The following is a 22,206-nucleotide window of genomic DNA, read 5'->3' as shown; positions in this document are numbered from 1 at the left end:
CTCGTAGCTTGTAGCTAACATCGGAGCAGGGAATCCCGGGAAGCGGTTCGTCCTCCGGTGATAAGGACCAGGTAACACTGGGCACAGGGTGGAGACGGTGTGGTTAAGCGGTAAGCGTTTAATTTAACGCCATATTTAAAAATTAACTATTTAGCTTCCCGCGTTAGCCTTGATTTTTAGTCACTTTAGCATTAGCTTAGCCGTCCTTCCAGCTAGCTGTGTAAACTTAGCTTCTGCTGTACTGCATCTAAGCGCTGATTACAACCAGCAAGCAAAGACAAGATGATAGTTATTTATGTGTGGCACATTTTACAGCTAAACGACATCACCAAAACAATAATTTACCGTTTTAGTTCACAAAGTGTCAGCAGCGGGATATCGGCGTTAAAAGCAACGTTAAACCTCTTAAAGGGACCAGTTAGCTGCCTGTTACCAAACTAAACAACTTGATTGATTTATGACCTATAACCTGTCATATTTAAAGCTTTCTCCTATTTTTTTTTTGTTTTGAATTAAACGTAGTTTAACGCACAACTGATTCTTTTGTTTATGTCGCACATAGCAACACGCAGTTTAATTTGACGTCACTGAATGATTATGTATAATTATTCATAATATTTCATGTCAGTTATTACTGTCAGCAATAGTTCCACAACATGCTTCTACACGGCAGATAATACTGATATAAATACTATCAATACATTTGCATAAAGCCTACTAATTATTTTCAAGTCAGACTGTATATTTCATTAGCAATATAATGGCTCTGACTCGTAACAGAATAATCAGAAAACCTTGTTATAAATGCTCGTTGTTGGTCGTTTAACCAGCATCCAGCATCCATTAATTGGCAGGTTTCTTCCTGCAATAGTGCTGCAGAGCAATCACACCTCTAAGTGAACTACCAACCCTTCTGCGGCAGCCCCTCAGTGGACAGAGGAGAGGACAGGTGTTGTTTTTCCAGCCCTGGTAAACGAAATTGCAGCATAAATGTGTGAATTATCTCTGTCCCAATAGAGTCACTGGAAGCAGCAATTTGTAGTTCGTTATATTTCATGTGCTTTGCATTTCTGCTTTGCATGTCAGTTATATGACAGATCAGCTTAAGACGATAAAACTGAGAGATATGGGGACATTTTTACGGTGGAAAATATGGAGAAGTAATAAAAAGACGTGACTTATTCACGTCCAACATCGTGATTCTTGTATTAAACAATGTTGTCAAGCCTCAAGTCTTTCACGGTTAAAGGAAAATGGAGTATGTAAAATAAAACATGTGGGTCCCGAGCTTATTGGACTATGAATAAGCATTTACTCTAGCAGTATTATTTAGCATATTCATACACACAGTTTACACACACACGATTACTTTAATCAAACTTGCGTAATAAGCTGTATGATATTATATTTTTTAAAGACTAGGTTTGTCTCTGACTTTTGAAGGATTTGAATATCTTATTAGAACGATGATAGGACTGTGTCACACAGTCGTACTGTTTTCAGCAACCAGAGGAGGATTATTCCCAAGGTTTATGTATTTGGGTAGTAAACAAAAGTAGTTGTCATTAGATTTAAAGACTATTTATGTTCATGGCACCTCTGAGCTTCTTTGTAAGTAAAGCGTGTTTGTGTCTGCTGCAGAAATGTGAGACCAGTTAGAGTTCAGTATCACTGTTTCTTTATAGGATAGCTCTGGCTTAGTTGTATAGAGTTATGTATGGTTGAGAACCAAACCATAGCGCCTAAATTAGTTTCTGTCTCTTATGTGTACTGTCTGCACCTAGGAGTGGGTATTGAAAACTTCGGACAACAAACTTCAGCCTTATCGGTCCTCTTAACGGTGTTTTTAATGTCGAGGGGGAGACTCCAACCCAAACATTGTTTTGGGTTTTCTTCACCTTAAGAAACACTGGTGGGCGGGGCTAATATTCTGCTCTCACATGTTCGCCATTTATTGACTTTTCAGACCGCCCTAGTGACTTTTTTTTTACTAGAAGCACCGATCGCTCTGAGTTTACGTCCTTTCAGCAAACCTTCAGCTGTGAGCTCATCCCACTTTGAAAGCTCTGACAGGCGGTCAGTCAGTCAGTGCTGCTGCAGCAAACTCAGTTTCAAGTCTGTTTCCCACTCAAAAAGAGTCACGTGTGAGCAAAGCTTCGCCTAGATTACAAAGCAGGATGTAAATATAATATAAACATAATCTTTAACAGGTAATGGTATTGTTTTTTTCCCCTGAGCTGCTGCACTTAAATGGATCCTCCCTGTAACTGATTCACATGCAGCCTCTCATTTATTAACCTCATCCACTGTGGGTGCCTCGAATACCTTCTGGTTAAAATTGATTATATTAAAAATTTATAAATGTAGTTTGGATTTATGTGAAAATATTATTTAATACTTGAAATTATTTTATTCTTTTTTTTTTTTTTGTTTTGAGCATATTTCGTTTTTTAAGTAGCGATAAAACACCAGATCGATAAGGGGTATCATTAAGAGTAGTAGTATCGATAAATCCTTAACGTTGCCATCCATTTTTCTTTTTAATGCCAAAAAGAGCCCAACAGGTTTTACTTTCACTAGTGGAGCATTACTGCTTTCACCATAATGCTCCGCTTAATTTATGTGCAATAAGCTTCATTAGATTTTATTCTGGGACTATTTCATGTTCAATGGACACAGAAACGCGAAGGTAGAAGAGGAAAAAGAAAAGAAAAAGATGAGACAAAATGCTAAAAGAGAGAAAAAGTGAAAGAGAAAGCGGAGAGAACGATACATCCTCAGTCTGCTTCTACACCTGCAAACATAGATATAAAAAGAACAGCAGAACCAGCCGATAAATTATTACAGATACAAACAACCAACGCCTTCATACCATCACTGAAGAATAAACAGGATTATTTAATACGACATGTAGAAAGTGACAGCTGAAGATAATAACAGAGGTTTTCTGTATAGAAGTGAGTCTTTAGCACATGGATCCACCTGTAGGTGTTTGTGAGAGTGAACTTGTGTCTGTGAGGTTTATCCATAAGAAAAATGCTGACTAGTGGTTGTGAGGAGCCAAAGCGACTAATGGAAATACTCAGTAAAACTAAGTGGTCTCTCTCTTTATTGCAGTTTTCTGCCTCGTAGTGCAGTCACTACGCGGCGTGCAGCCCCACCACACAGAGACGTCTGCTCTCTAAAACCCTCCGCCATCTTCACCGGAACGTTCTGTGCTAATTACAGGAACACCATGGAAGAACAACCTTCAGACATCGAGGTGACGGTGAAAACACTAGACTCCCAGAGCAGAACCTACACCGTCGGTTCTCAGGTAAAAACACGTTTCCTGCTTCACCTTCTTTGACCACAGGTGAATATTTCCCACCGAGGAAATATTAATATTGAAGTGGCTTTGCTTTCTAGCTGACAGTGAAAGAGTTTAAGGAGCACATCGCCCCTTCAGTGGGCATTCCTGTGGACAAGCAGCGGCTCATCTATCAGGGCAGAGTGCTGCAGGATGAACGGACGCTGGCAGACTACAGTAAGTCGGGGGGGGGGGGGGGGGCTTAAAGCTCAGCTCAGGTCATTCTTCACTTATAACTCTGTTAGGCTTCACAAATAACTTCTTTACATTAGGGCTTCACTGGTTGGCAGGTAAATAATAGACACAAATCTTTTTTTAATATGTTACCTGGGTTTTTTATGTTGTAAGTGATGATATTATTGTATTTTTAGAGAAACTGGAACATCTAACTGATCAATAATTCAACTAACAGAATATTTAGTTGCTTTTTAAGTGTTTGGTGGTTAATTAGTGCCATTGATCAACACTTTTCTTGCAGGCGTTGTTGCGCTCCTGACCTGGTTTAATGTTTGCTCTCTTCAGATGTGGGTGGAAAAGTGATCCACCTGGTGGAACGGGCCCCGCCTCCACCCTCCCAGGGCGGTTCGGGGTCCGGAGGAACGTCGGCAGACAGCGGGCCGTCCTCCTCCTCCCAGGGAACGTCCCAAGTGCCGCACGACCGCAACGCCAACAGCTACGTTATGCTTGGAACCTTCAACCTCCCCGTCAACATCATGGACCCCCAGCAGATACAGGTTGGCTTAAAAGGGGTCCGATGGTGGATTGTGGAGGAGCTGCTGCTGAAACGAGTTAAATTCAGAGGGAGAAGCGATTAGAGCCACAAGATCAAATAAACTCTTTCACTTCCTAGTCACAGTTTTTAAATCCCCACACCTGGTATGAAAATACGACTGAGACTAGAAATGCCTTTATTGTCCCACAGTGGGGAGATTCTGCAAAAACACGCAGACAGAAGACACCAGTTTTACACACAATACTTATTAGAAGGGGAAATTCTGTGCATTTATTAATAGATAATAAGGCATATTCAGGTAAAAATGTAAAAAAAAAAGATGAATGTTTTCTGTACCCCTGAGTCGGCCTCCTCATGCAGACCAGCGTTGTCACGATAATAACGTTTTAAACTCCATATCCATACGAAGAAAAATGCTTTACAGCATTTCTGATACAGCAGCAACATCCTTCCACGCACAGACTTTTTTTCTGTTTAAGGGCAATTAAGTAATTATTTACAAATGACAAACTTAGCATTAGTTTTCTTGATATCTGTAAGTAGGACGACAAACTATGCAGGATTGAAACCTAAAAATGAAAGCAGAAATGTAATAATTACCCTTAAATGTGTCACTGGAAGGTTGCTCTTAGCGTTTAAAAATGCTTAAATACACAAACACGAACACGGATTATAGTTTGAATCATTCATGCAGTGGGAAAAACCTTCGCTTTTCGAGCTCTCGCTGTTTTAATTCGTGCGTGAAGAGACCCTTCAGCGCTAATTTTACACACATTACGCATTTGAATGCCGTCTTCCTGTCTACAGCCGGCAGATACATCCCTGTTCTGCAAAAGTTGCTGATCGCAGTGTGAAGTAGGCGTTAATGTCAGATTGTTTGTGGGAAAACTCCAGATAGACACTGATAAGAGACATTTAGCATCAACATCTAAACAAGTGGGTAGTGGGGCTTTCCAAAGGTAACGCGGAGCCATTTGGGGACCACAACTAGAAAAAGGTCCGCCTTAATCATCCGTTGATCTTTAACCGGTGACGCTTTAAAATGCTTTATGTAGATTTTGAAGAGACGGGAAATGGAAAAAGACTATAAGGCAGATTTACCTGCCGAAATATCTCCAGTGGGAGTGGGCAGGTTTGCAGGTACTGATCTAGAACCAGAGAACGCAGGAGCCACCGGATCTTTGCAGAACAAGTCTGCAGGGCGAAGCCGCTAGCTTTATGTAATCAGGAGTCTGTAAATTAGCTGCAACTAACAAAACGTGTTTCACGATCAAGCCGGAACCTGAACTCAGTCATTTCTCAGTTTCAACAGGTTCAGACGCGTCACATTTATGTCGGTGCCATGCATGAGAAAACGAGGAAAAGCCTTCAGAGCTGATCAGAGTGCCATTACTAGGAGTCTCCTTCCAAAATGCTTTTAAATAAATGATTAAATGTGCATATATACGATAAACCTGAGTTTGATATGCAACACGTGTCCTGCCATTTGGTATTATTTCTCTTTTTTTTGTGTGATCAGGGCATAAAAGTGTTAGTCTGTTAGACAAAAACAAGCAAAAACATTTTTTTCTAGCATTTAGATTCTTTAACCTGCAATTTAAAAAGTAAATAATTATTGTTGTTATTTCTAAAATACTAAACCATCTGGTAGAGTAATGCAGGTTATCCTCTGTGGAGTCACCTAGTCCCCTCCTGCAGAGCTGCTATCCTGCAGCTTTTAGATGCATCTAAAGGTGGCTGGAGAGGAGCTCTGTGAGACGGAGGTGGGCGCCGCTGGGCTGGAATAACGCAGTTATGCTCATGTTTAATTACTGCAACATGTTGGGGTCATGCAAACCTACCAAAAACCCTCTTAAGAAATAATAATAATAAATATAAAAATGTTTCTGTGAAAAGGAAACACTTTTCCAGTTTATCAGGAAGTATAAAGATGTCTTCTAAGTACTTCATAGACTCAAGCAGCATATTTGCTCCTCCACCGTCTGAACATGAATGTCTTTAGTGTTTCTGATGAAACGAGCAGCTGAAGGTTCGTGTTGGTCCGCTGGTTCTGAAGCTCCGTGTGGTTTGTGGTTCCCCCTTCAAGCAGATGACTGTCCAGCAGATGGTGTCCGGAATGGGGGAGAACGCCCGTAATGCCAGAGTGACGACCAGCACCGGGGTAAGAGCCAGCCTGGCGCTGAGCTGCGGCCTCCCAGCGGGAAGCTTGTCCTAACGCCGCTGTCGTTGCAGAGCAACGGCTCCGTGAACGTTCACATCGACATGGACCAGCCGGTCCAGAGCGAGCCCAGGCTGCGGCTGGTGCTGGCCGAGAACCTGCTCCGAGACATTCAGGACGTCGTCGGCAGGATGGAGGTGAGAGCTCGGCTGAGTCAGGCTCGTCCTCTGCCTCGTCAGCAGATCCTTCCCCAGACGTCTGGTTTCTGTTTTCAGGGTCGAACCGCTGACTCATCCTCCCAGACCGAAGCCACCGCCGCCGCCGCCGCCGCTCCCCCGCCTCCCTCATCTTCATCTACCACCTCCACTCCTTCCCCCTCCGCCCAGCCCATGGACACCTCCCCTCCTCCAACTACGCCCCCACCTCCACCGCCCTCCTCTGCACAGCCTGAGGGACCAACCCCACAACCGGGACCAAGGTGAGGGCCGTGATGTTCGTTCGCCTCCTACGTGGAGGTTGGTTTCAGCGAACAGATCAGAGGAGACGTTCCTCTCAGTTCGCTTCTCAGCCTGATAAAAAGGGATTCTGACCCGAGAGCTCATTCCTCGGATGGGGACAGGTGTGTCAGTCGCTGTGATGCTCACCTGGTGGATGGGGGTCACCTCCATGCAGGTGAGCTGAGAGCTCCTGTAAGAAGCGTCTGTGGTCGGATCCACCAGCGTCTGCACTTCCTCCGCAGACTCAGTTTGTTCTTGTTGAGTTTTCACACAGCGGTCTGTGTTACGGTACAGCGCCCCCTGTTGGTTTGGTCAGGTCAAGGCTCAGACGTCAACAGACAGCAGGGCAGATCCTCAGAACCTTCAGCCGAGCTCCTTAATGAGCGTTTATCACGAGACTGAACCAGGAAACGTGTAAAATCACTCAGATTATTTATTCTGTATTAACCAGCTCGGTTCTGATTGGTCACAGAGGTAGGAGGATCCGTTAGGTGAATAAATCTGGTCTTAATCGACCTTTTCTAACCAAGCGCTTAATTTTTTTTAAAAGAAATTACTGCTAATTTTGTAAGCAATGGTTTTATTCATGAATCTGTGTGTGTCTGTGCAGTAAAACTGTTCAAAGGGAGCTAGATTAACACACTTTGACTTCATAAGATCAAGCCTCGGTCAGATATTAATGTCTGGTTCTGTGAGGTCCACTTCGTAGGAGTTCATCAGGATTTTTAGCTGAAGCGACACGTTTTTCTGAAACTGTGCGGACCAAAAATTCATGAGCGTCTCGTTTAGATCAGATCAGCAAAGTTAGCCGGCTTCGCTGCTGCTGTGCGGCTCAGGGAGGACAGGCGGCTCCTGCTCTCTGTGATGATGATGATGATGATGATGATGGAGCGAGACATTTCATTTAAAACCTGCCTGAATGAATCCTTTAAATTAATGCTGGATTGTTGTCAAAGCTAAGCTGCACACGAGGCAAACTCTCTGTTAATGATGTGCAAACTTAAACTTAACGTATTATTCGGACCGTAAGGCGAATTAAATATTCTTCCCAGGTGTGTAATATCACTCCACACTGCAGAAAGGGAACTAAAAGTAAGTAGAATTTTCTTGCAATGAGTGTATTATTCCTTGATTTGAGCAGCTAAATAAGACTATTTGCCGATAAGGTTTTTGCACTTAAAATAAGAACAATTAATTTCCATCGTCTTATTTCAAGTGCAGCATATCTAGTTATCTTATTTTAGGGGTTAAATACTCATTCCCCTGGCAAATAGTCTTATTTAGCTGCTCAAATCAAGGAAAAATATACTCATTTCAAGAAAATGTTACTTTTGGTTCCCTTTTTGCAGTGCGTACACATCTTCTGTCCTGAGAGGGAGCTATCCGTCTCTGTGGGGAGGACAGAGTAGCTGGACTATAGTATCCTGTTTCTAACATAAGGCCAGAATAAACTTAACTTTTATCTTGAATTAACTTTCTAGGTTTATTGTTGCTAGTGTGTACTCCAGGCTGCCTTACGTGAATGCACTTCTAGTTCAGACATTACAGTCAGGCAGTCTGGTAGACAGCTCAGGGGTCCTCAGGTAGTGACACAGTGTATCGTAATGCTCACAATATCCATTGAGCAGAGCGGCTTTGTTGCTAGCCGAAGTCGTACTTACACATTTTAACTTTAATTTTTGAGATTGTAGCACATAAAATTGGCCAGCAATCACAATGGTAATCATATATAAGACGCATTATCAATTTTAGAGAATATTTAAGGATTTTCAGTGTCAGAAAAACACGGTAAATGATTGGGCTTTACCAGTTGAAGGTTGTTTCCTGCCTTTATCTGACGTTTTTTCTGTCTTCCTCCTGCTTCAGCCACCCCAGCCCGGCGGAGCTGGCTGAGATGCTGTCTGAGCTGCGGAGGGTGGAGGAGAGGCTGCAGCCCTTCATGCAGAGAGCTCACACCATCCTGGAGACGGCCACCACCGCAGAGTACAGCAGCAACACGGTAGGAGTCCCAACTCCTCATCAAACAGGATAAATGACGTGTGCAGTGGTTTTCAGCCGCGGTCGATGAGTTTAGATCCAGTTTATTGTAGTCGGACTGTAGAGCCTTACACTGCAGCCACTGTGTGGATGTCTTTATCCGGTTATTTATTTATCAGCGGGATTTATAATGTTGGTTGGGACGGAAATCTCTTAAAATCACATTTAGGGAGTCAGTTTGCAGCATTTATGCACTAATTGTTCTTTTTCTCAGTAGAAAGAGTTTCTGTAAATGCTTTCAGGTGAGCTGGAGTCAGCGTCTTATTTACCCGCAGCCTCTCATCGCTTTAATCTGAGCTTCTTTTAAAGTATTTTTATCCACTTTTCCAGATGTCGTTACAACACACTGCAAAAACGTATCTAAAAATAAGTAAAATGTTCTTAAAATTTGTGTTTTTGTCCTAGATTTGAGCAGGTAAATAAGATTATCTGCCAATGGAATGAGTATTTTGTCCCCTAAAATAAGATAATTAGATATACTGCACTTGAAATAAGATGATGGAGATGAATTGTTCCTATTTTGAGTGCAAAAATCTTATTCTATTGGCAGATGATCTTATTTACCTGCTCAAATCAAGGGAAGATACACAAATTTTAAGAACAATTTACTTATTTTTAGTACCGTTTTTGCAGTGCAGAGGGCATTGCACTGTAGCAAACTGTTCAGCACTTTAAATGTTCTCATCACTGAAACGCGCTCCACAAATAAACTCGCCTTGCCTCAACCGGCTCCTTTCGATGCGGAGAAGCAGCGGCTCCACTTTGAGCTCCTGGTTCTCATGACTAGAGGTGAGCCTCAGAACGTAGACCGACCAATAGATGGAGAGTTTTGCTTCTTGGCTCAGCCGTTTCTTCACCACAACAGACCGGATCAGCGCCGGCATCACTGCAGAAGAAGCCCTCATATTCTGTAAACTAGATGTTTCATCTTTTATAAGGCTTCCTGTGGGGTCTTAAATGTAAAAATTTAAACTTAAGGCCTTAAAAAGCATCAAGTCTTAATATGCTCATGTAACGTTGCCTCATCTCAGAACTCAGAATCTCCCTTTTTCCCGGAGCTTTGCTTCACTGAACGTATTTACAGCTAAAAACACGCAGCCAGCTCATCAGCTCACCTGTTATCGGTTAGTCCGTATCACCTGAGGGTCCGTGTGTGGAAACAGAAGAGCTGCTTAGGCCTGTCGCAATAATCATATAATCAATCAATTATTCACACGGAAAATTAAATCACATGATTAATGAAAACTTGCTTAGGCACGCTTGCTTATCTCCTCTTGTGTTAAAACAAACGATGCTCAGAGTATCAAAACACTCCTTCAAATAAAAGCCAAAGAATAAAAATAAGATTTGAGAAGCGATTTAAAATGATCTGTGGGCAGATCTAACGTGGAACGGTAGATTGCTCCATAGAATAGGAGCAACAACAGATCTCCTTTCCTCTTAAGGGCGCAAGGAACTGTCAGTAGCAGCTGATTATTTGATCGTAGAGTTTTGACACAGACTGAAATTTTAAAAAGTCCCTAAGATAAGGGGGAGCTAACCCATTTAAAACTTTAGAAGTTATTATGAGAATCTTAAAATCTGTTCTATAACAGACGGGCAGCCAGTGTAAAGAGGGCAGCATAGGCCTTATATGGTCACGCTTCCTGGTTCCTGTAAGAAGCCGGATCATTTGAAGTCGCTGCATATGTGATTTGTCAGATGCTGTGTGCGGTTTCCCATCATGCACTGTGACAGGCGTTCACGCTTGTTGCAGACGTCTGACTCCTGGTTCTTGTGGTTTCCTGCAGGAGAGGGAGGAGGACCAGAGGACGCTGGTCCAGATCTGCGAGTGCCTGCGTTTGCTCGGCAACGCCCTGGTTGCTCTGAGCGACCTGCGGCTGAACCTCATGAGCCCCGTTCCCCGCCACCTCCACGTGGTCCGCCCGTTCTCCCACTACTCCAGCCCCGTCACCCTGCCCGCAGCCATGCATCACCACATCCCAGTGCAGGTAGGCGCCGGCCAGAGCGTCGGCTCAGCGCTGCGGACGCTCCGGCTCACCGCCGCTCTTCTCTCCCGCAGATGAACCTGGGCGCCACAGTGACTGTTGCAGCTAACAGCACTGAGGGACAAGCTCCGCCCACCCAGCCGACCAGCCCGCCGGAGCAGGCAGGTCAGGGACAGAGCTCTCCCTCACTGACTACCCCGTCCAATCAGCAGGCTGGACAGGGACAGGCCGGCCCCCGGGTCATCAGGATCAGCCACCAGGCAGTCCCGGTGGTCATGATGCAGATGAACACGGACGGTGTGTTGTCCCCCACCCGCCACTGATTGAATGCGTCTCCCGCGTCTGTGTGTCGCAGCGCCACCGCGAGTGTTTGCTGAGCAACAGAAATAATTCATGTTTTTGGCTCTTCTCAGAGGAGCAGGGCGTCTGAGTTTATCAGTTTTATCTTGTGTGCCTGCAGGTCCAGGAGGGAACCCTGCAGCAGGCGGACAGCAGGTACCTGGCCAACCAGGTGAGCCGGCAGCTTCAACCCATCCTTACAAATTCATTTACTCTAATTTCTTATTTTTCTGTATTTTGTTTAGAAAATTATTTTTATTATATATATTTTATTGTATATTTATATAACCAGATTTTTTTATGTATTGCTTTTTTTTACTTTATCTAAATCTTAAGTCAGATATTTCTTTTCCTCTTTTAAAAATATATATTTTTTTATTTATTCAATTTATTTACTCGCCTTTTTAAACGAGCTTTGCTGATGTGTTCTTTAGTTTAATCATGTTTTCACTTTTCGGTAACACTTTATTTGAAGGGGTGTACATAAGACTGACATACTGTCATAAACATGACATAAAACCTGTTATGAACATAAATTACTGTTTTTGAATGTTTAGGACTGTTGTCATTAATTGTCATTTGGTAAATTATGACACTATTAAAGCAAAGTTGACATTGTTTAAAATGTCTTTTTTATGACAAGCCCTTAACTTAACAAAACCCCAAATCAAGCCTTTAATTTAACCTAATCTCAAGTCAAGCCCTAAACTTAACCTTGTCTCTGTTAATGTCAAGTTGTCATAACAAAGACATTTTAAACAATGTCAACTTTGCTTTAATAGTGTCATAATTTAAGGATAACAGTCCTAAACATTCAAAAAGAGTCATTTATGTTCATAACAGGTGTTATGTCATGTATATGGCAGTATAATGTCAGTCTTATGTACACCCCTTCAAATAAAGTGTAAACCACTTTTCTTTAATTTATAAGCTTGTTATTTCATATATTTGCTAATTTCGTATTTTTATTTATCAAATACTCTTGATTTATAGTTTATATTTATTTTTTGTTTTAAAAAAATTAAGCTAAAACATTTTTATGCTGTATTTTTTATATTTCATGAGTTTATATTTATATTCTTTTAAAAATATTTTAAGAGGAAATTGAATAAATCATTTTTTATTTATTCAATTTTTTTACTCGCCTTTTTAAACGAGCTTTGCTGATGTGTTCTTTAGTTTAATCATGTTTTCACTTTTCGGTAACACTTTATTTGAAGGGGTGTACATAAGACTGACATTATACTGTCATAAACATGACATAAAACCTGTTATGAACATAAATTACTCTTTTTGAATGTTTAGGACTGTTGTCATTAATTGTCATTCGGTAAATTATGACACTATTAAAGCCTTTAACTTAACAAAACCCCAAATCAAGCCCTAAACTTAACCTTGTCTCTGTTAATGTCAAGTTGTCATAACAAAGACATTTTAAACAATGTCAACTTTGCTTTTATAATGTCATAATTTAAGGGTAACAGTCCTAAACATTCATAAAGAGTCATTTATGTTCATAACAGGTGTTATGTCATGTTTATGACAGTATAATGTCAGTCTTATGTACACCCCTTCAAATAAAGTGTAAACCACTTTTCTTTAATTTATAAGCTTGTTATTTCATATATTTACTAATTTTGTGTTTTTTATTTATCAAATACTCTTGATTTGTAGTTTATATTTATTTTTTGTTTAAAAAAAATGAAGCTAAAACATTTTTATGCTGTATTTTTTATATTTCATGAGTTTATATTTATATTTATATTCTTTTAAAAATATTTTAAGAGGAAATTGAATAAATATTTTTTTATTTATTCAATTTATTTACTCGCCTTTTTAAACGAGCTTTGCTGATGTGTTCTTTAGTTTAATCATGTTTTCACTTTTCGGTAACACTTTATTTGAAGGGGTGTACATAAGACTGACATTATACTGTCATAAACATGACATAACATAAATTACTCTTTTTGAATGTTTAGGACTGTTGTCATTCGGTAAATTATGACACTATTAAAGCAAAGTTGACATTGTTTAAAATGTCTTTGTTATGACAAGCCTTTAATTTAACCTAATCCCAAATCAATCCCTAAACTTAACCTTGTCTCTGTTAATGTCAAGTTGTCATAACAAAGACATTTTAAACAATGTCAACTTTGCTTTAATAGTGTCATAATTTAAGGATAACAGTCCTAAACATTCATAAAGAGTCATTTATGTTCATAACAGGTGTTATGTCATGTATATGACAGTGTAATGTCAGTCTTATGTACACCCCTTCAAATAAAGTGTAAACCACTTTTCTTTAAGTTATAAGCTTGTTATTTCATATATTTGCTAATTTCGTATTATTTATCAAATACTCTTGATGTATGGTTTATATTTATTTTTTGTCTAAAAAAAAATGAAGCTAAAACATTTTTATGCTGTATTTTTTATATTTCATGAGTTTATATTTATATTCTTTTAAAAATATTTTGAGGAAATTGAATAAATATTTTTTTATTTATTTACTCGCCTTTTTAAACGAGCTTTGCTGATGTGTTCTTTAGTTTAATCACGTTTTCACTTTTCGGTAACACTTTATTTGAAGGGGTGTACATAAGACTGACATTATACTGTCATAAACATGACATAACATAAATGACTCTTTTTGAATGTTTAGGACTGTTGTCATTAATTGTCATTCCGTAAATTATGACACTATTAAAGCAAAGTTGACATTGTTTAAAATGTCTTTGTTATGACAAGCCCTTAACTTAACAAAACCCCAAATCAAGCCCTAAACTTAACCTTGTCTCTGTTAATGTCAAGTTGTCATAACAAAGACATTTTAAACAATGTCAACTTTGCTTTAATAGTGTCATAATTTAAGGATAACAGTCCTAAACATTCATAAAGAGTCATTTATGTTCATAACAGGTATTATGTCATGTATATGACAGTATAATGTCAGTCTTATGTACACCCCTTCAAATAAAGTGTAACCCACTTTTCTTTAATTTATAAGCTTGTTATTTCATATATTTGCTAATTTTGTATTTTTATTTATCAAATACTCTTGATGTATGGTTTATATTTATTTTTTGTTTTAAAAAAAATGAAGCTAAAACATTTTTATGCTGTATTTTTTATATTTCATGAGTTTATATGTATCAAAAATATTTTATTGATTCATCTAAATGTATTTATGGTTTTATTTAGTCAGTTTTTTCCGTTTTAATTTCATTATTTACTTCAGACAGAAACAGACCCCTGTTTTCTTTAACCCCCCCGTCTAGGTGGCCTCCCCCCCGACTTCATGAGAAACCTCATGCAGCAGATCAGCCAGTACGCCGCCGCTGTAGCCACCAGCGCCGCCACCGCCGCCACCACGGGCCAACCGGGCCCGCCGCAGCCCACCCCTCCCAGCGCCACGCCCACCTCCTCAGCCACCACCACCGGGCCCAACACGCCCACCACCACCCCCACTGCCCCCCCGCCTGCCTCCCAGGCCGGACCCCAGCAGCCCCAGGCCCGGGTCGTCTTCTCCCGGCCGCCATTCGCCGCCAACCTGCCCCCTCCGGCCTTCGGGACTAGAGGGACCACCATCAATGTGCGGGCGGCCATGCCGGGCCAGCAGCCGGGACAGGTGGGTGGTGATGGTGATGGGGGGGGGGGGGTATGGTTTCATGAGACGCTGACGTGAATTTTTCTCCCAGGCTTTCAACCCTGCTGCTCTCAACCAGATGATCAGCGGCCTGGTTGGACAGCTGCTGATGCCGGGGCAGATGGGTAAGCCTTTTCGTCTCCGGTTCTGGTTCCGGTTCCACCCAGACACCGTTTCCCTCGTCGTGCTCTGACGGCTTTTTGTTTTTCTGCAGCTGGACAAACCGTCACGTCCTCCTCCACCTCCACCTCCTCTTCCTCTTCCTTCTCCTTCTCCACCTCGGGTCCAAATCCCCCGTCCACGGCGAGCGCTGCGTCCGCCCAGAACCCGCCCGACACCAACGCCGGCGAGCCCCAGGACCTGGCGCCGGACCTGCGGCAGCTCCTCGGGTCTCTCCTGGGTGTAGCCGGCGGGCCCGGTGCCGGTCCTGCCGGGGCCCCTTCCATCACCGTCACCACCTCTGGGGTCCCGGCGTTCATCCAGGGGGTGACGGACTTCATGCAGCAGGTCCGTGTGTTCGTCACGTCTCCACTAGGGCTGAACGGTTTTGGAAAATAATCTAATTGCGATTTTTTTTTTTCTTAATATTGCGATTTAATGCAATTCTTTTATTTATTTTTTCCCCCAGTTTAATTTATCATGTCTTTTTAAACATATACAAATAACAAATCAATTTGTTTCCTCGCCGTGCGGATTAGTTGCTAAAAGACCCACAGCATCTAAACTCAGAGCAGAAATGATTTCTACGATATATTTCAACCAAAATTGCAATTTTGACTTTTCTATGCATTAACCACAAGCAACAAAAATGGCCTCTAAATAAAGATGTTTGTAAACAAGGACTATTTAAAACAAGAACTTTTAATATTTCTATTGATCAGAATATTATTCAAGAGAACAGCTTTTAATTGATCAATCCTTGTTAAACATAAAGTGCAACCAACAAACAAGTCTCTGTATTAAACTGATTGACCTGTACTTAATGCTATGTATGATTATATAAACTCTAAAACAAATAATAAAATTAGAATATCTCACTGCTGCAACTGTCTTTCCTTCCATGTGGAGGCAAACCCACTTTAAACATTTTACTGACACTAATGGACGCGTCTGATTCACTAATTGTTACATAGCCAAAAATCGCTGACCTCGGCAATTTGGAAATTGCGTTTTTTTTTAAAATCGCGATTATATTGAAAATGCGATTAATTGTTCAGCCCTAGTCTCCACCGTCTGATTCCTGGAGATAAGATCAAACTGTGGACCCGCTCCGTTCCCGTTTTCCCTTTCCAGGCCTCCCAGCCCATCTTCTCCCCCCCGCCGCCCGCCTCCGGCACCGCGCAGGCTCCCGGGGCCGGACCCAACCCGGCGGCGAACCCGGCGGCGGCAGCAGAGTCCCTCAACCCAGAGCTGTTCACAGGCATCGTCCGCGGCGTCCTCAGCACCATGATGGGCTCTCTGGGCCAGGCGCAGAACGACACCGAGAGCATCGCCCAGTTCATGCAGCGGCTGTCTCAGGCCACCAACATCTTCTTCAGTCCTGAGGACCCAACAGGTGCGTCACGGCCTGGCCTGCTCACAGCTGGGGCCGGGGGGGGGGGGGGGGGGGGGGGGTCGGTTCCTGCAGGATTTTAACCCGCTTTCCTCACTGCCTCAGGGTTCTTCGGAGAGCTGCTGATGCTGGTGTGCCAGACGTTCACCATGTCCGACCTGGTGATGCTGCTCCACGGCCAGCACCAGCCGCTCAGCCGCATCCAGCCTCAGCTGTCGCAGTTCTTCACCCAGAACTACCTCAACGGCCGAGAGCCCACCGACCAGAACATCGCTGTCCGTACCGCCCGCCGGGAATCCTTTTTGTTGGTCCCATAAAACGTCTGTTGGCTGATTTCTGGTTTCCTCTCCGCAGACTGCTGCTGAGTCTCTCGTCAACGAGCTTGAGGAGTACATCACAGAGAGCTTTGTGAGTCTGCAGCGTCCTCTTCAGGGTTTGCTACCAGATCCAAACCTTCTGGTTGCTCCTCACACTTAAGATGTGCTGCAAAACATCAAACTTTAAAAAAAATACTGTCATTTATTGCCTTGTTGCATTTGTAAAAGTTACATTTTCTCTTTCTAAGTCAGTCAGATGTAGTTGAGGTCTTGCTGGTGAAGATTCTCAGTCATCCAGGTCATGGTCATTCTAAAAAAAAGTTAAAAACAAAACAACTGGACTTTTTTTCCTGAAGTTTGAAGACGTTTCACTTCCCATCCAGAAAGTTTCTCAATTCAAAATGTCTTATTTAATTTGCACGACTCCCCATCACTAAGGGGTTGGACCTGTTTAGGTTTAATTTACATGTAATCTAAGCCATAACAAGGCGTTTGTTGGGCAGTATTATAAAGCTTTTAAGTCCACATTACTCCAGACATTTGAATTGAGAAAGTTTTCTGGATGGAAGCGAAACGTCTTGAAACTTCGGAAAAAAAAGTCCAGTATTTTTGTTTTTGACTTTATTTTGTAATAGTTGAGGTCTTGTTTCTGAGCTTAGCTGCAGAGCATCAACGGGACGCGGCTGAAATGTTCTGGGCCTGATCTCCTCCTGCAGAGAGAATCCTCCGTCACGGTTCTGGACGGCGTCGACGCCACCCAGACGAACATGGCGTTCTTCAGGCAGCAGCTGACACAGATCGCCACGCACATCCTGCGCTGCACAGGTCAGCTTTACCCTCTGTCGCCCCCTGCTGGCCGGGCTGTTTTAAGGTTACGCTCGGCTGAGGGAATGAAATCTGGACTGTTACTAAGATGTGATTGGTTTGTTTTGGTCCAGATGACACGTTCGGACCCAGGCTGCTGCAGATGTGCAACCAGGCGCTGTTTGAGTGTCTCGCCCTCAACCTGCACTGCCTGAGAGGAGACCAGCGAGCTCTGACGGCCGTCATCAACCACAGGATAGTGAGTACAGGAAATAATCCTGAACCTTTTCGCGTCGACACACTACAGTCACAAACTTCTGTGTATTTCGGTGGGATTTTAGGTGACAGAAAAATAAAGTGATATATTTTAAACCTAAATCTCTGAGTGAATATCTGGTAAAACCAGCTTTCACGGCAAATAGGGCCTTTCTCAAATGAGTCCGATTAGCTCCACCCACCCGGAAATCAACACCAGTTCCCCAGACGTTCAGACGAGCAAATTACAAACTGAGAGATGGCAACGTTTGCGTCACCAATAATTTTGGAAGATGAGGACGTCCCAGTAGCTTCATTTCAACACGCTTCAACGGAGAAACAGAGACGTGGAGGTCTGAGAGTTGGCAGAAAGTTTTCTTTTGCTAGAAGTATGTCTGGACTGTGTGGTAGCTAAAACGCTCCAGCATTAGGTGAGCTAGGCCTAGCCAAGCCATTTACAGTGTGTAACTATAAATAAATAAAAATATTAACCTAAACATCAGCTCTGTGGATTCTGGTTCTCCGTGTCGGAGCGCGCAGCAGCAGGGAGAGGGAATCCAGTCCGTACGTCTCATTTCCAAAAATCTACACGTGAAAATAGAGATGTTTTATTTTTGTTAGCAGAGAAAAAGAAAAAGGTTTTTAGATTATCGTTCAGTTAGTGAGTTAAACTGAAGATTTAACTCATCGGCACGGGATGTTTGACCAGATGGAGGACGTTCGGCTGATATATATTAACCCGTTCTCAGAAAGTAAACGGCTCTGTGGTCATTTGCAGATGTCTCACAAAAATAATATTTGCTTTGTGTTATTACATTGTCGCGTTTGTTCTTTCAGCTGTCTGACTTAGACTTAGACAATTTTTTTTGTCATTTTGTATGCACAAAGTGCATACAGAACAAAATTTCGTTGCATACAGCTTGTAAAATTGCAGTAAAAATTTAATTACAGTATAAGGTGCAGCAGTGATTTAAAAGTAAACAATTGAAATGTAAACAATGCCGGAGAAGTCACAGTGTACAGGTGAGTATTTTTAAAAATACTTGTTCATTTAAAAATGGTTGTTTGTGTTTTTTTGAATCATATAAACCGAATTTTGTTTTTTTACCTTTTTTTGGAATAAACCGAATCCCCTGTGATCAAATAAACAGTGAATAAAGTTCCAGCTGAACTGTAAAGCCCTCCCGTTTACACGCTCTGATCCAAACTCCAAAAACTCCTTTCATATGTTCACCCTGTGGAGAATAACTCCGGCAGACAGCGAAGCAGCAGTGTGTCGTTGTTCCCGTTATATTTACTGATGCTGTATTCAGGACGGAGCTTGTCCGACCACCAGGTGGCCGCCACGCTGCCTGTTCTAAATTCAGTAATTTGATGTCATTTGAGGAATGCCCCATTACAGCTTCAACGCTTTTGGTTACGTCTTTACCAGACATGTAGAAACATGTAGATTGTCCCCGTTCTGCTTTAAAAACAAAGCCGGGACTTTGACTAGGCCACTCTAACAAGCTAAAAGGGTCAGATTGAAGACTTTACTGCCTCCTGCCAGCTTTTCCTCCAGGATTCTCCTCCGTTCCCCTTCGTCTCTAACCAGCCTCCCTGACTGGATCAGTCGGTGGAACCAGAATCTGCTTCAACATAAAAAAAAAATCTCCCTCTGCCTCTCCAGCGCCGCATGTCGAGCGACATCAGCCCCAGTTTGGTGAACTGGATGACCAGCATGATGACCATGAGGCTGCAGGTCATTCTGGAGCACATCCCCGTCTCCCAGGAGCAGATCCAGAACTACATCGTTTACTCCCAGGTATCCGGACCCGTAACCCTGGATACCGTCACCTGCTGCGTATCACGTTACCTTAGGCGCCGCTTCTCGGGCTGCTGATAAATATTGGATGGGTTTTTGTTCCACAGAGGGATCCGAGCTCTGCGAGCGGCGCGCAGGAGGCTCCGACCGCGCCGGTGAGTCTGACGTGTGTCTGTGCGTTAGGACGAAGATGTTTGCAGCTCCTCGCTCACCTGTCTGTCCTCCTCCAAAGATCGGAGACACGCTCTCACCTGCTGCGGCCACCACGGCGGAGGAGGCCATGTCCGTGTCCCACAGCACCCCCGCCGCGTCGTCACGGGAGCCCAGAGCGTTGCCGGGAGACCTGGGAGCCTCGGGCGGAGCCGCGCCACTAGGGGGCGACGTGGCGGCGGCGGGAGCCGAGGGCGGCAGCGAGGAGTCGGAGAGCTGGGCTGCTGCCGTGCCGCCGGTAAGACCGCCGCAGACGAAACCCGCACTTTCTCTGCCGAGAGCCACACTTCCCAGCATGCACTGTTTTTTCTCTGCGGTGCAGGAATGGGTTCCCATCATCCGGTGTGACATGATGACTCAGAGGAAGATGAAGGCTCAGCCGCCGCTGTCAGACGCCTACCTACACGGCATGCCGGCCAAACGCAGGAAGGTGCGCCGAGCCGTCGGAGCTCGTTTGTCCCAGCTTGTCCCACTTTGTCCCAATTTGTCTCAATTTGTCCCAGTTTGTCCCAGAATGTCCCAGTTTGTCCCAGATTTTCCCAGAATGTCCCAGTTTGTCCCAGATTTTCCCAGAATGTCCCAGTTTGTCTCAGTTATTCGCAGTTTGTCTCAGTTATTCGCAGTTTGTCTCAGTTATTCGCAGTTTGTCTCAGTTTGTCACAATTTGTCCTAGTTTGTCCCAGTTTGTCTCAGTTTGTCCCAGGTTGTCCCAGTTGTCCCAGATTGTCTCAGTTAGTCTCAGTTTGTCCCAGATGTCTCAGTTTGTCCCAGTTTGTCTCAGTTTGTCCCACTTTGTCTAAGTTTGTCCAACTTTGTCTCAGTTTGTCCAACTTTGTCTCAGTTTGTCCCAATTTGTCCCAGATTGTCTGTTTGTCTCAGATTGTCTGTTTGTGGCAGTTTGTCTCAGTTTGTCCCAGTTTGTCTCAGTTTGTCTCAGTTTGTCCTAATTTGTCTCAGTTTGTGGCAGTTTGTCCCAGTTTGTCCCAATTTGTCTCAGTTTGTCCCAGTTTGTCCCAATTTGTCTCAGTTTGTCCCAGATGTCCCAGTTTGTCTCAGTTTGTCCCAGTTTGTCCCAGTTTGTCCGTGTCGTCCCGCCTTAAAGCACAACGCCTGTTCTCTTCCTCCCAGACGGGCCAGGGCAGCGGCAGCCTCCTCTCCCTCTCAGACGCCGTCAGCCAGGCGGCGAGGAACGCAGGAGTCCGGCCCGTCACCTCGGCCGAGCAGCTGCAGGCCGACCTGGAGACGCAGGAGGTGAAGGAGGCGTACTCGGAGCAGGTGACGGTCGTTCCTCCTCGGCCTGCAGCCGTCGTGGCGATTCTCACCGGGATCCTAACAGTCAGGTGTCTCTCCTCAGGTCAAAGCGGACGTGAAGAAGCGAGTGAGGGAAGACCCGGAGTTCAACCCGCAGCAGTTCCCCAACGCGCACAGAGCGTTCTCCCCGGACTCCTAACCGCCTCCACGCAGCAGAGCAGCGCCGCCGTTCCTTTGCTTTTATTTTTCCTTCCTGTGGGTCAGCAGCAGCAGCAGCCGCCCAGAGAGCCGCTGTCAGGAAGAACCGGCGAGATTTCTGATGTTTTCAGCCGATCGGGTCCGATTCCACCTCCAGAAGCTTTTCAGCCAACAGAGAAGCAGGCGGCTCCTTTAAGGAAGGCTTTTAGCTGCAAGCAGGAAGGTTCTGGTAGGATCCAAGCAAGGAATCATGGTGAACTGATCTTTGGCAGACTTTGGATCTCCTGCATTTATTCTCTGTTGGTCCAAAAGCCTCTGGACGAGTGCTGCTCACGGCGTTTCTTTAGTTATGTGACGAAATCTGCTGGAAAGGTTTGAGAAAACGCTGAGAGAGCGAATTCATTCTCTGCATTTTCAGATTTATCGACACGCTCAGATAGAAGTAGCTTTCAGAGACTCAGAGGGGAGGATGCAGGCTGACTTATCTGACGTTTGTTTTATAAAACAGCACAACTGATCATTTGATGAGGAATCTGAATAAATGAGTTAAAAACCTTCCTGAACACGCATAGAGACGCGTAATCCATGCACGACCCGATTCTGGTTGGTTTCGTTTCGGCTCTCAGACGCGGTCAACGTCTAAAACACGCTTATTCAAAGAAATAAAACCAAGTTGAGTCCCCAGATGGAGTCTGTGCAACACGTCGACTAACGGGGGAGTTATTCAAGCAGCGCTACGGGATCATTTTTCCAATCCTCCACTAATAAACTACAAAGCTATTCTGAGAATCCTCTAGAATCTGCATTTTTCTGGATAATTAACACGTCTTCCCCGTTCCTATTTATTGCTTCGCGCTCCAACCACATCAAAAAAACACGTTAACTTCTTTATTTTTCCTTCCTGTCTGAATTCTTGAGCTGCTTTATTACTTTTAGGAACACGAATCATCATCTTATATCTGTTAAGTTTTTTTCTTAATGTGCTCGAACACAGAGGAATTTCCTGGGATGCTGTTTGGTATATAAATGTACAGGAAACCTAATAAAAATCTTCATTTAAACACACAA

At 43.4% G+C, this 22,206-nt stretch overlaps 1 protein-coding gene across 1 annotated transcript; it reads left to right on the top strand.

Moving 5' to 3' along the window:
* bag6 (BCL2 associated athanogene 6) lies at positions 1–22,206 on the top strand. The gene is made up of 25 exons (XM_036135491.1): positions 1–110; positions 3,118–3,316; positions 3,409–3,526; positions 3,872–4,083; positions 6,172–6,243; positions 6,315–6,437; positions 6,516–6,718; positions 8,604–8,736; positions 10,565–10,765; positions 10,837–11,059; positions 11,223–11,273; positions 14,380–14,729; positions 14,800–14,872; positions 14,962–15,254; positions 16,041–16,302; positions 16,405–16,574; positions 16,654–16,707; positions 17,333–17,441; positions 17,555–17,679; positions 19,345–19,479; positions 19,587–19,634; positions 19,712–19,927; positions 20,012–20,119; positions 20,818–20,964; positions 21,044–22,206. The coding sequence occupies exons 2-25, from the start codon at positions 3,236–3,238 to the stop codon at positions 21,137–21,139; spliced, it is 3,603 nt and encodes a 1,200-aa protein (XP_035991384.1). The 5' UTR covers positions 1–110; positions 3,118–3,235; the 3' UTR covers positions 21,140–22,206.

This window comes from Fundulus heteroclitus, chromosome 3 (genome assembly GCF_011125445.2).
Source record: "Fundulus heteroclitus isolate FHET01 chromosome 3, MU-UCD_Fhet_4.1, whole genome shotgun sequence".
NCBI classification, from domain to species: domain Eukaryota; kingdom Metazoa; phylum Chordata; class Actinopteri; order Cyprinodontiformes; family Fundulidae; genus Fundulus; species Fundulus heteroclitus.
The sequence above is the reverse complement of the archived record's forward strand: the minus strand, read 5'-3'. Positions and strand labels throughout refer to the sequence as shown.

What these genes read in the sequence shown, in the direction of transcription:
- bag6 (XM_036135491.1), top strand. Translation starts at nt 3,236, where the DNA reads ATGGAAGAACAACCTTCAGACATCGAGGTGACGGTGAAAACACTAGAC. An exon ending in ATCACCACATCCCAGTGCAG is followed by an intron (nt 10,766 to 10,836) that starts GTAGGCGCCGGC and finishes TCTCTCCCGCAG; the next exon opens with ATGAACCTGGGCGCCACAGT. An exon ending in AGGAGGCTCCGACCGCGCCG is followed by an intron (nt 19,635 to 19,711) that starts GTGAGTCTGACG and finishes CCTCCTCCAAAG; the next exon opens with ATCGGAGACACGCTCTCACC.